The 15,110-nt window shown below is 34.6% G+C and overlaps 1 protein-coding gene across 1 annotated transcript in view; it reads right to left on the bottom strand.

Moving 5' to 3' along the window:
* The window catches only part of PCDH15 (protocadherin related 15), a 1,001,489-nt gene that overhangs the window by 597,617 nt on the left and 388,762 nt on the right, over positions 1-15,110 (bottom strand). The window contains exon 4 of the mRNA XM_066348814.1: positions 4,954-5,114. Within this exon, the coding sequence (XP_066204911.1) occupies positions 4,954-5,114 (161 nt within the window). The remainder of the gene's footprint in view (positions 1-4,953; positions 5,115-15,110) is intronic.

Here is a 15,110-nt window from a genome sequence, read left to right on the forward strand (position 1 = left end):
ACTAGAAAAAGAAGAACAAAGACAACCCAAAACCAGCCAAAGAAAGGAGACAATAAAAATTAGAGCAGAAATAAATGAAATAGAGAACAGGAAAACTATAGAAAAAATTAGTAGAATAAGGAGCTGGTTCTTTGAAAAGATCAACAAAATTGACAAACCCTTGGCAAGATTTACCAAGGAAAAAAAAGAAAGGACTCATATAAACAAAATACAAAATGAAAGAGGAAAAATCACCACAGATATCATAAATATACAAAGAATTATTGTAGAATATTATGAAAAACTATATGCCACTAAATTCAACAATGTAGAAGAAATGGATAAATTCCTAGAACAATACAACCTTCCTAGACTGAGTCATGAAGAAGCAGAAAGCCTAACGAGACCAATTAGTAGGGAAGAAATAGAAAAAAACTATTAAAAACCTCCCCCAAAATAAAAGTTCAGGCCCAGATGGTTATACTAGTGAATTCTATCAAACATTCAAAGAAGACTTGGTTCCTATTCTACTCAAAGTCTTCCAAAAAATTGAAGAAGAAGCAATACTTCCAAACACATTTTATGAGGCCAACATAACCCTCATACCAAAACCTGGCAAGGATGGCACAAAGAAAGAAAACTACAGACCAATATCTCTAATGAATACAGATGCTAAAATACTAAACAAAATACTGGCAAATCGAATACAACAACATATTAAAAAAATAATACATCACGATCATGTGGGATTCATCCAAGAATCTCAAGGATGGTTGTACATACATAAAACGGTTAACATAATACACCATATCAACAAAACAAAGAACAAAAACCTCATGATCTTATCAATAGATGCAGAAAAAGCGTTCGATAAAATACAACACAATTTTATGTTTAAGACTCTCATTAAAATGGGTACATAAATAAAATATCTCAACATGATAAAGGCCATATATGATAAACCATCAGCTAACATCATATTAAATAGCACAAAACTGAAGGCTTTCCCCCTTAAATCAGGAACAAGACAGGGTTGTCCACTCTCTCCACTCTTATTTAATGTGCTGCTAGAGGTTCTAGCCAGAGCAATCAGACAAGACAAAGAAATAAAAATCATCCATATCCCCAAAGAAGAAGTAAAGGTATCACTTTTTGCAGATGATATGATCCTATACATTGAAAACCCTAAAGAATCTACAAAAAAGACTACTAGAAACAATAAGCCAATACAGTAAGGTCACAGGATATAAAGTTAACATACAAAAGTCCATAGCCTTTCTATATGCCAACAATGAAACATTTGAGAATGAACTCAGAAAAATAATCCCGTTTACGATTGGAACAAAAAAAAATAGAATACCTAGGAATAAACTTAACAAAGAATGTAAAGGACCTATGTAATGAAAACTACAAAGCATTGTTAAGGAAAATCGAAAAAGATACGATGAGATGGAAGAATGTTCCTTGTTCCTATTGAAAAAGATACGATGAGATGGAAGAATGTTCCTTGTTCTTAGATAGGAAGAATAAATATAATTAAGATGGCCATATTACCCAAAGCAATATACAAATTTATTTCAATTCCCATCAAAATTCCATTGACATTTTTTAAGGAAATGGAACAAAAAATCATCAGATTTATATGGAACTATAAAAAACACTGAATAGCCAAAGCAATCCTAAAGAAAAAGAATGAAGCTTGGGGCATTACAATACCTGACTTCAAACTATATTATAGAGCCATGACAATCAAAACAGCATGGTATTGGCAGAAAAATAGACACTCAGACCAATGGAACAGAATAGAAAGTCCAGAAATAAAACCACATATATATGGTCAAATAATTTTTGATAAAGTGGCCAACAACATACAATGGAGAAAAGAAAACCTCTTCGACAAATGGTGCTGGGAAAGCTACATGCAAAAGAATGAAATTCGACTACAGTTTGTCCCCTTGTACTGAAATTAATTCAAAATGGGTCAAAGACCTAAATATAAGACCTGAAACAATAAAGTACATAGAAGAAGACATAGGTTCTAAACTCATGGACCTTGGTTTTAAAGAGCATTTTATGAATTTGATTCTAAAGGCAAGGGAAGTGAAGTAAAAAATAAATGAATGGGACTACCTCAGACTAAGAAGTTTTTGCTCAGCAAGAGAAACTGACAACAAAATAGACAGCCAACTAAATGGGAAATGATATTTTCAAACAACAGCTCAGATAAGCGCTTAATATCCAAAATATATAAAGAACTCATAAAACTCAACAACAAACAAACAAGCAATCCAATAAAAAAAATGGGAAGAGGACATGAACAGACACTTCTCCCAGGAAGAAATACAAATGGCCAACAGATATATGAAAAGATGCTTATCTTCATTAATTATTAGAGAAATGAAAATCAAAACTACAATGAGATACCATCTCACACCTGTTAGATTAGCTATTATTAACAAGACAGGTAATAGCAAATGTTGGAGAGGCTGTGGAGAAAAAGGAACCCTCATTCACTGTTGTTGGGAATGTAAAGTAGTACAACCATTATGGAAGAATGTATGGTGGTTCCTCAAAAAACTGAAAATAGGCCCTGGTCGGTTGGTTCAGAGGTAGAGTGTCGGCCAGCCTGGCGTGTGGGGGACCCAGGTTCGATTCCCGGCCAGGGCACATAGGAGAAGTGCCCATTTGCTTCTCCACCCCCACCCCCTCCTTCCTCTCTGTCTCTCTCTTCCCCTCCCGCAGCCAAGGCTCCATTGGAGCAAAGATGGCCCGGGCGCTGGGGATGGCTCCTTGGCCTCTGCCCCAGGTGCTAGAGTGGCTCTTGTCATGGTAGAGCGACGCCCCAGAGGGGCAGAGCATTGCTCCCTGGTGGGCAGAGCGTTGCCCCTGGTGGGCATGCCGGGTGGATCCCGGTCGGGCGCATGCGGGAGTCTGTCTGGCTGTCTCTCCCCGTTTCCAGCTTCAGAAAAATACAAAAAACAAAAACACAAACAAACAAAAAAAACAAAACTGAAAATAGAACTACCTTATGACCCAGCAATCCCTCTATTGTGTATATACCAAAAACTCAGGAACACTGATACGTAAAGACACATGCAGCCCCATGTTCATTGCAGCATTGTTCACAGTGGCTAAGACTTGGAAACAACCTAAAAGCCCTTCAATAGAAGACTGGATAAAGAAGATGTGGCACATATACACTATGGAATACTACTCAGCCATAAGAAATGATGACATCGGATCATTTACAACAAAATGTTGGGATCTTGATAACATTATACGGAGTGAAATAAGTAAATCAGAAAAAAACAAGAACTGCATTATTCCATACGTAGGTGGGACATAAAAACAAGACTAAGAGACATTGACAAGAGTGTGGTGGTTATGGGGCGGGAGGAGGGAAAGAGAGGGGAAGGGGTGGGGGAGGGGCAAAAGAAAACTAGATAGAAGGTGACGGAGGACAATCTGACTTTGGGTGATGGGTATTCAATATAATTAATTGACAAGATAACCTGGACATGTTTTCTTTGAATATATGTACCCTGATTTATTGATGTCACCCCAGTAAAATTTAAAAAAAATTCATAAGGCTTGGATATGAATATCCTTAAATAGGGGCAGTAAAGGATGCCTTGATCAATACAGCTGGAGGGGAAGGGATCTTATAATTTTCCCGTTTGTGCCACTGTCCAGATTGTTTTTTATAAAAGTAAGATTTATGAAGATAGCAGCTGTCTTAAAGTTATCTTTCTTCTATTTTACACTTTCTTAGCCACCCAGCCAAAATTGTGAACTGTGCTATATAAAGAATGGTGCTGTGATAAAAGGACATAGTGAGTGGGGACAGTGGTGGGAATTGGGACAGCAGTAAGGACAACTTATTTTCTCTGTGTTTCACCCAACAGTCCTATTCCTGCTCCGAACTGCTACCCATGTGTCACATCTGCCACCACGGCACATTTAGCTAAATAAGGGTCCCCCAAATATACAAAGATTGCCAGACCACCCTGGTGGGAGGGTTCCATGTACTTCCCACTTCACCATACAGCTCTTAGAGACTTGACTTTTAAAGTGAAATATGTCAGGGATCATCTAGTCTACACCATATTGTAAAGTGGGTCATAAATCCTGAGCAAGCTGGTGAGATGATTCAGGTTCACTAAACTGAAAATCTGACATTTGGATTTCAAAATCTGGAAATTTGGATGTAGACATGGTTAGATATACTTCTGGAGTTTTTCCAAGGTTCCATAAAATTGTTACTAGTTATTAAAACCCTTACTCCCCAAATACATTTCTCTATACATATGACTGAATTGCAAATAAATGAGAATAAAGTTGCATTAAAATAAATGTACTCAAGCTTTAAACATTTTTCAAAAATGAGATATTTGGTGACTTTGGTAATTTAGCTGTTCTTAACAAAAAAACTTAGGTCATACTGCCTAAGAAAGAATGGACTGGATGAATGGGTGGGAGCATTCCCAGGATACTTGTGCTCACTTCTTTTTAGATTTTTTAAGCTCTGTAAGCACGTGGCCACAAACTCATATCTTAATCAATACTCAGTGCTTGTAAGATCACATGCCCATTAGTATCCCCACAGTATCTCATACCTGAAGTCAACACTACTTGCATGTTCAAATCTCACCATAAATTATCCCCTTGCTTATCCTGCTTTTCCAAGTCACCAATGCTTTATTCTGAGCACTCTATTCTCTCTTTGCTCATAAATTTGATGAGCTTCCAGGATGATAAAAGGGAGAAACAATGGTTCTTTTAGACACAGATGGTCCCTTTCTTTCTTATTCTTCTTTCAAGGAGTTAAAAAAAAATTTTGTTGATAAACACAGAAAATAAAGTCAAATTATTTATAAGAAAATATGATATTATATCAACAAACATATGCAGATAATTAAAGTATAATAAAGTTGTAACACAGGAGCAAAGTAAAAAGAAAAACAAAACACTAACATCTCTATCCAGAACTCTGCCTGTGCTGTTCAGGAAAAGCATTTGCTTAATAGGATCCAACAGCACCCAATAGTCCACGTTGTCCTTTAAAGTGAGTTCTATGGTGGGGTCTGGTCCTCCAGCAGTCCCTTTGATCAGCATGTTATCCACGATAATGGTGCCTGGAAACCAAAGAAAGTTATTTGAAAATACATTCTACTTGTATGCCTTCTTTAACAAAGACAATATGCTGGCTGACATCTAGTTATATTTTAAAGTAGAAAATATTCAAGTATATATTTGGTATGATATAGAAAATGCCCTTTTTCTAAGTGGCAAAAAATACTTTTATTATGCTATTTATAAATGATATATTTTGGGAGATGAAGGTAGGAAGCAGAGATTCACATACTTGATGAGTTTCATGATCTATTTCACGTTTGCCTTTAACAACATGGAACTGTTCCCCTCCCTGTTCATCATTTCTCACAGGAGTTATCACTGAATTTTATCTTGATCAAAAGAAAATGCCTCTAATAACAGAGGCTGATACTTCAATTGACTCAGTAATACTTCTGATACAAAAATAGATATCCCGAAAGTAAGAGAATAAAAGAGATAAAGAAGTACCAAAGTCTTCCATGGTGAAAACTACTTCTTTTTTCTTTTATCTTAAAGCAAGTCCATAAAACATAAATCTTAATGTGAAAGACAAAACTAATGTACAGGCACAGAATAGGAGCCATTCTTCTTTAAGATACATCTGGGGTACTTGACTGGAACAATGTAACATTTCTTTTTTTCTTTTTATTTTTTTTCATAACTGAGAAGCAGGGAGGCAGAGAGAAGACAGACTCCTGCATGCACCCTGACCAGGAACCACCTGGGAAGCCCCTGGGGTGATGTTCTGCTTATCTGGGGCTGTTGCTCAGCAACCAAGATATTTTAACACTTGAGGCAAGGCCATGGAGCTATTCTCAGTGCCAAGGGTCAACTTGCTTCAACTGAACCATGGCTGCAGTAGGGGAAGAGAGAGATAGAGAGAGAAAGAGATGGGGGAAGGGGATGGATGGAGAAGCAGATAGTCACTTCTCCTGTGTACCCTGACAGGGAATTAAACCCAGGACACTCACATGCCAGGTGACACTCTACCACTGAACCTATAGGACAGGGCTTAATGTAACATTTTGATGCTTGCTTTCTTATGTATTTTTAGTGGGCTAAATTGTAGCCATTTTTGGAATAAGAGCTGAAAGAGAATATATCTGTAATCTCTGCAATGCTGTTAAAGATTCTATATTTTTTAAAAGTTGAGTTGAACACAAACAGCTCTGATGCAATTCAGATCCCATTTTCCCCCATAAAGCAACGGTCTCTTTGCCAAGCAAAATGCAACATAGTTTAAGGCAATAGTTTCAGCTGATCCTGTTTACTAAACTTATGGCATATAGAAGAGATGTGGCTATGCAAACAAAGTTTATCCTCCTAAAGAAATTAGAATAAATGGCATACATCCAGAGAACTCATTGCCTTGGGATAGCATATAAGAATATATAAATAATCCATATTCTAGCTTGAAAAATAATCATGTAAAATATAACTGCTGCATTTTCTTAAAATAATAATTTAAAAAACTGATCCAAATGTTATATCATAGAATAATTACAAATAAAAAGGTAGTCTCTTTGAATAATTTTCACATAAAATAAATAATATTATAATATTTCTAATGAACTTTATCTGCCCAGGGAATGTTGAAGAAACGATTGCTCTTTTATAACAATAACCTAAATAATGTTAAAACACAGATACTCTCACATATACATACTCTTTTAAATGGCAGATTATTTTTTCCTTTTTTTCACATAGTAGTATAACCTACATATATAAATATTAAGTGAAACTTAGCCTTTCATTTTTTTTTATGAAATGGCTAAGAAAAAGATAACCTACAGATAACACATCCAAAAGTACAGATCACATAATGGCATTTTCTGATCTACAAATATGTTTAAGGCCCAAGTACACACTCTTTTACAAATACTTCACACAACTAGCCTTTGGAAATTCATTTGGTCTATATCAGTGGTCCCCAACATTTTTGGGGCCATGGACCGGTTTAATGTCAGAAAATATGTTCACGGACCGGCCTTTAGGGTGGGACGGATAAATGTATCACATGACCGAGACAAGCATCAAGAGTGAGTCTTAGATGGATGTTACAGAGGGAATCTGGTAATTTTTAAAAATAAAACATTGTTCAGACTTAAATATAAATAAAACGAAAATAATGTAAGTTATTTATTCTTTCTCTGCAGATCGGTACCAAATGGCCCACAGACCAGTACCGGTCCATGGCCTGGGGGTTGGGGACCACTAGTCTATATTACAATATCTAATTAAAAAATTAAATGGGATTTTTTTTTCTGATGAAAAACCAAAGAAATGTATAACAGGTAACTCAACTAACAGTAATGTTTATGCTTTGATTCAATGGTATACAATAGCAATAAAAGCAGATTTCTATAGTATATATTCATACCACATAGGCACATGAAGGAAATGGGGTAATGAGCTCGCTTTCATAATGCAGATGAATTATAACCAGATAAATCTGCAATAGTTATTTTACGCATTATTAAATAATTGAAACTAAAACACTGTACCTGGGCTTATATATTATCTAATAATTTTTTTAGTTTTATAGAGATGAACTAAATATTTTTTTCTTGCTCTTGCTTCCTTCTGTCTTCTTCAATGATTGAAACTCAATAATAGGTGTTTCTAGCATAGTGTTGAAAAAGAGCTTTGCTTTCTTTCAGTAAAATACTCAATAAACATTGCCAAAAATTTTTCAAGGTTTTTATGTCATGTTAATCTAGAGCAAAAGTTTCAATAAAAGAAAGACAAGAGCACAACTAAAAGAGATATTATGTTAAGGGCAATATTTTAAAAAAATAAATAATTATTGGTGTTCACTCTGGCTTGCCAGGAAATTCTGTTCTCCACTCTCCTTTCAGCACAATAAGTGTCATCGGTGATGGATTTCAAATAATTTAAAACTGGTCCTCTGCCCTAATGAATGTTTTAAGTGTAAAAAAACAATATACCGAAAGGTAGTTTATTATTTTATGCAATTAGTCCTTTGAAAAGAACAACGAAAGAGGTACACAACATTAGATTATGTTGTAAGAAAGAGTTTTAAGGCCCTGGCCGGTTGGCTCAGAGGTAGAGCATCAACCTGGCATGTAGATAGAGCACCTTGTTTTGTGTAACTTTAATCTAGATGGTCACTTCCCTTGAAGGTTTTCTGTGTCAGTGTTATAGAATTACAGAGTAATGGCAACTTGAAGATCACCTTACAAGAAAATATTTTACATGAACTTTGGGAAAAAATGAAAAATTTGTGGCAAGAAAAATAAAGAAGTCATTTTAGAGATAGGAAAAATACATTTTGGGTTAATTATAGTTTCAGTTTTTCAGTACGAATTGTAAGTACTGAATTGTAACACACATAAGTATAGGTAAAAATAGAAAGAACTTAGAAAGAATTCCTTAACAACAAAGAGAAAAATAAAATGCTAAAACTGATACTATTGATAATGGTATCAAAGAAACACCAAATATTAAGTAATAAATATAAAAAATAGGTTTAATATATATGTGTGTATATATATTTTATAATATATATTTAAATATATATAATATATGCAATATAACACACACACACACACACACACATTTTTTTTTCTAGCAAAAGACAGAGAGCCAGGAAGAAATAGAGATGAGAAGCATCAACTCGTAGTTGCAACATTTTAGTTATTCGTTTGCTTTCTCATACATGCCTGAACCAGGGGGCTACAGCTAAACTATAGAGCCGTTGCTCTAGCCATTGACTTTGGGCTCAAGTCAGAAACTTTTGGGCTCAGGCTGGTGACCATGGGGTCATGTCTATGATCCCATGCTCAAGCCAGTGACCTTGTGCTCAAGTTAGTAAGCCTGCACTCAAGCTGGCAACCTCACGGTTTCAAAACTGGGTTCTCAGAATCCTAGGTCTATGTTCTATTCACTGAGCCATCACCTGATCAGCCTGTGTTTAATATATCTAAACAAAATATAAAATAAATAAAGAATCATTTATAAAAAAATAAAGAAATATAAAATGGAGGAAAATGTCATATTAATGGATTGAAAAACTCTACATTTTATTTTATTTTTTTTATTAATTTTAATGGAGTGACATTAGTAAATCAAGATTCATGTTCAGAGAAAATATCTCCTGGTTATTTTGACATTTAATTATGTTGCATACCCATCACCCAAACTCAAATTGTCTTCTGTCACCTTCTATCTTTTGTGTCCCTCTCCTCCCCCCACTCCCTTCCTCTTCTCCCTCACCCCCCCCCCCCCAGTAACCACCACACTCCCGTCCATGACATGGAAACAACCAAAAATCCCTTCAATAGATGACTGGATAAAGAAGATGTGGTACATATATACTATGGAATACTACTCAGCCATAAGAAATGATGACATCGGATCATTTACAACAACATGGATGGACCTTGATAACATTATACTGAGTGAAATAAGTAAGTCAGAAAAAAACTAAGAACTGTATGATTCCATACATAGGTGGGACATAAAAATGAGACTAAAAAACTCAACATTTTAGAGATGTTAAAATCTCTTCAAATTAATCAATATATTCAATGCAATACCCATACAAATCTCAGCAATTTTGAAGAGACTGAAGTGTTAATGCTAAAATTTGTATAAAAATTCAAAGTGTCAAATATATCTAAAAGATTAAAGCTTGATGAAAACCAACTACATTGAAGGACTAAAATATTAGATATCAATATGTACTCTAAATCTACAGTAATCAAGTCAACACAGTATTGTTGTAATGATTGACAAATAGTCAAGTGGAACAAAATAGACTCTAGAAGAAGATTCACTCATAAATTATTCATGATGCTGTGTCAATTTAATACAAATATTTAGAATAAGTAAAATTTGAATGCTACCTTAACAAAAGCACAAAACAATCATATTATATAAATAAATGTAAAAGATTAAGCAATAACACTTCAATATGTGGATTAAAAAATATTTTAAAGATCTTGGGAGAAGTAAGCATTTCCTGAGCAGAAAAAAGGCACTAAATCCAAGGGACAGATAAATTATAATGCATTAAAATTAATAAGTTATCAAAAGCTGATTATGCTATCAAAATAAAACATTATGAAAATTTAAAAAAACCCCACAGAGGATGAGATTAATATAAATGACAAAAGTCTTATGTCCAGAGCATAAAAGGAATTACAATTTAATAAGATAAAGAAAAAAAAACATGCTATTAAAAATGGTAAAAAGATCTTTATTTAGTGGTTTTCAACCTTTCACACTTGGGAACTGATGAAAATAAGAGAATTATTTTGGGGATTGGGTAAGCAGAAATTACCTTGAGTATAAGCAAATTTGATTCAGATCCTTGGGTCTATAATCTTCATAAAACATCAAGGTGGCCTGACCAGGCGATGGTGCAGTGGATAGAGCGTCGGACTGGGATGCCGAGGACCCAGGTTCGAGATCCCGAGCTTGCCAGCTTGAGCATGGGCTCATCTGGTTTGAGCAAAAGCTCACCAGCTTGGACCCAAGGTCACTGGCTTGAGCAAGGGGTTACTCAGTCTGCTGAAGGCCCGTGGTCAAGGCACATATGAGAAAGCAATCAATGAACAACTAAAGTGTCACAATGTGCAACAAAAAACTAATGATTGATGCTTCTCATCTCTCCGTTCCTGTCTGTCTGTCCCTGTCTGTCCCTCTCTCTGACTCTCTCTCTCTGTCTCTGTAAAATAAATAAATAAATAAATAAATAAATAAATAAATAAATAAATAAATATTAAAAAAAAACAAAAAACATTAGGGTGGTTAACTCTAACATGAACTTCTCTGTGAACCAGCAGCAGAAAAACACTGCCTTAGCAGACTTGTCGTAAAGAGGGAAAGCCACTTGATTGATAAACATAAGAAAACATACTCTGCCTATTTTTTAATCACAGCAATTAAAATAAATTCCCAACAATATAATACAAACACCTATCAAAATGGCTAATATGAAGAAGACTTTAGCAAGTATTGACAAGAAAGGTCTGTTTATATAACACTAAATGGGAGTATAAATTTATAAAATTATTCTTAGTAACAGTTTGTCATGTATTAACATTTAACATGGGTAAATCTGAAAACACATTTTATTCCCACTCACTCATTATATCCCCAAGTGAAATGAGTATGCATGTACATCAAAAGTCATGTACAATAATTTTCAGCCTAGGCTGGGCAGCTCGGCTAGATAGAGTGTCATTCCAGTACATCAAGGCTGACTGTTAATTCCCCAGTCAGGGCACATAAAATAATCAACCAATAAATGCATAAATAAGTGGAACAACAAATTGACGTTTCTCTCTCTCCCTTCCTTTCTTTCTAAAATCAATAAGTAAAAAGAAAAAGAAAAGAAAAAAATGTGCTTGATAGCATTATTTATATTTGGCCCATACTGGGAGCAACCTAATATCTATTAGTAATAGAACGGATACATTCATTTTTGTAATCATATGGTGGAATTTTACACAGCAAATAAGTGAATGTAGAATTATACTCATTAACATTTGAATATCACAAACATGATATTGGGAAAATAAGACAGACATTCATGTAAAACAGCTGTGGTCAGAAATCAGGATAGTGATTACCTCTGTGGAGGCATAAGAAGTAACCATTTTTTAATTAGCATAGCCTGGGATTTTAGCTACTTACTGAAAAGGGTGGTGGTTAAAAAGTTATATACTTTCATGAAAACTCACTCAGTTTTGTACATGTGTTGATAAATAGACTAAAATTCAGTAAATTGTTTTAAAGTAATGACAAGTTTTGTTTTGTTTTTTAATTTTTTGACAGAAACAGAGAGAGTCAGAGAGAGGGACAGATAGGGACAGACAGACAGGAAGGGAGAGAAATGAAAAGGATCAATTCTTTGTTGTAGCACCTTTGGTTGTTCACTGATTATTTTCTCCTATGTGCCTTGATGGGGGGGAGGGGGAGGGAGAGACTACAGCAGAGTGAGTGATCTGTTGCTCAAGATATCGACCTCGGGCTCAAGCCAGTGAGATTGGGTTTCAAGCCAGCAACCTTTGGACTCAAGCCAGCAACCATGGGGTCGCGTTTACGATCCCATGCTCAAGCCAGCAACCCCACATTCAAGCCAGTGAGCCCACACTAAACCTGGATGAACCACGCTCAAGCCAGTGACCTTGGGGTTTCTAACTCGGGTCCCTTGTGTCCCAGTCCAATGCTCTATCCACTGTGCCACTGCCCAATCAAGCAAAACAAGTTTGTTTTTTTTTAAAGAGCAATGCAATGTGTCTGCTTTTGCCAAGTTACAACTAAGTATATATGGTTTAGTTAAATAAATAATGATATGGTGATAGATCTGTAATAACTGCCCTGAACAATAAATCAATATTTTAGACCACAACTAAAAGATGAAAAAATAAGTAACATGATAATAGTGTTTACAAACCTAAGTATAGATTTATATATAAGTTGAAAATAAAATAAGAAGAAAAAAGCAAAATATACAGTATAAACAAATTAATTTCATAACACATTATTCAATTTTTAGGTGATACACTTGCCAATAATCATGTGATTAGCCATTAATATATTTTGTAATTATATACTCTTAGAAAACTTTGGAAAAAATAAATGTTCAATAAATATTTGCTAACTTAATCTTGCATGTAACATGCTTCAATTCTACCTGAGTTTCCACTTATGTATAATTACTAGAGGTCCAATATACTTGATTATTCCACCTACATCTCTAATCTTTGATTATTTGGAACACAGGTATTATTTGAGCAGTCTTCAGTGTAAATGCAGACTGTCTTTTAAGTAAAAATGAAAATTTTTGAGTTCTGTCTGAACCATGTAACCTTAGTGAAATTTATGCTTTTGAAGTTTATGTGGTATCCACAAGTACAAGGAATGTACCACTACAATAATTAATTTGAGTCCAAATTGATCACTTTTTTTTTTTTTTGTAACAGAGACAGAGAGAGACAGATAGAGACAGGCAGACAGGAAGAAAGAGAGATGAGAAGCATCAATTCTTCATTGAGGAATCTTAGTTGTTCATTGATTGCTTTCTCATATGTGCTTTGATGGGGGAGGGAGGCTACAGCAGAGCGAGTGACCCCTTGCTCAAGCCAACAACCTTGGGTTCAAGCTGATGAGCCTTGCTCAAACCAAAAGAGCTAGTGCTCAAGCTGGTGACGTCTGGGTTTTGAATTTGGGTTTTCCGTGTCTAGTTACATGCTCTATCCACTGCACTACAGCCTAGTCCGGCCAAGTTGATCACTTCTTAATATTTTACTCAATGAAGCATCTCATATCATATTAAGCAAATGTATTTGGGCATCAGCTCATTCAATTCCTGTCCTCTCATTTTGTTATATCCTGGTCAATATCACACATAAAGAGTAAATGGTGATTTAGAAAATTCACTAGATATGGGTAGGAGAGAAAGCCTGTCAAAAACTTGGCAAAATTTAAAAATCTCATGTGGAAAAAGAAAGTCACTGGAATGAAGAATTGACAAATCTAGCAAAGGAATCCCTGTTTCCAGTCATGAACCTAATGGTTAGTGCAATAAGTTGGACAAATTTCTTTATAGTGCGATTTATAGTGTTTGTTAAAGAACCTTTGCATTCAGTGTCAACCTTTACAACAGAAATCTCATATGTTACTGAGTTTTAGAATAAGTTCTTAAAAATTAGATATTTTAATTTACCTATAAAATCACTTCTCTAAGCAACAGGGTGCCTTAATATACTAAGCTAGAAAGGTCTAGCTCCTGCTTTCATGAGTGCTCAAAAATATGTTTACCAAGGATCAGAAAGTAATGTAATACAAAATAAAAACTGTGACACAGACAACTCAAAACATGAATAGTTAAAAGTAAAATAATATTGATGAACCACCAGTAGAATAAAAAAAAATTACTAATATAAGGACGAAAAAGGGGTATTCCTAGAGCCCCAACAGACACAAAAATAAGAGACTGTTATGAAGAACTTTCATCTATTTGCCTCAAATAACAAAATTTACCAAAAAATGACACACAGTAAAACAAAATCTACATGCCTCTATATTTATAAAAAAAAAAAAAAAAAAAAAAGAATCTTTTAGTTAAAACTACTCCACAAAGAAAAGTCCCATGCTTGATGACTTAACTCAATGGTAGTCAACCTGGTCCCTACCGCCCACTAGTGGGCATTACAGCTTTCATGGTGAACGGTAGCAGAGCAACCAAAGTATAAATAAAAAATTAGATTTAACTATAGTAAGTTGTTTTATAAAGATTTATTCTGCCAAACAGCGAAAATCCGACATAAAGTACTTAGTAAGTAATTATTATTATATGCTTTAACTTGCTGTAACTCTGCTATATAAATTTTATATAAAGGAAAGTTACTTTCCTACTTTATAAATCACCATTACTGTGGAACCAGTAGGTGGTTAGAAATTTTACTACTAACAGAGATACAAAAGTGGGCGGTAGGTATAAAAAGGTTGACTACCCCTGACTTAACAAGTTAATTATATAAAATGTTTAAATAAAAAACATCTTAAACTTTTGCCAAAAATACAGAAATAAAAAATATATTCTATTTTTCAAATAATTTTACTGAATTATTGGGATGACAGTGGTCTATAAAACCATACAGGTTTCAAGTGCCCAATTCAAGAAACCACCATCTGCCAAGCACATGATGTGCCTTCTGCATTTAGCAATGTCTCTTTCTGTCCTCATTTTCCCACCTCTGCCAGCCTCCACCTAGCCTTCACATCCCTTTCCCTTTGGCCATGATACAAAACATTCAACAATATATAAAATACATAATATATCATAACCAAGTTGGTTTTATACCAAGAATTCAGAATTCTTGTAACAAATCAAATACATGAAGTTCAATACAGGGAATCGAGAAGGAAAATAAGTCAAATAACAATAAATAACTTATTAATATTAGACACCCATTTAAAAATTCAGCAAATTAGAAGTAGAAGGTAACATCTTCAATCTGAGCAGCAATAACTGAAAAAAT

Source organism: Saccopteryx leptura, chromosome 9 (genome assembly GCF_036850995.1).
Source record: "Saccopteryx leptura isolate mSacLep1 chromosome 9, mSacLep1_pri_phased_curated, whole genome shotgun sequence".
NCBI classification, from domain to species: domain Eukaryota; kingdom Metazoa; phylum Chordata; class Mammalia; order Chiroptera; family Emballonuridae; genus Saccopteryx; species Saccopteryx leptura.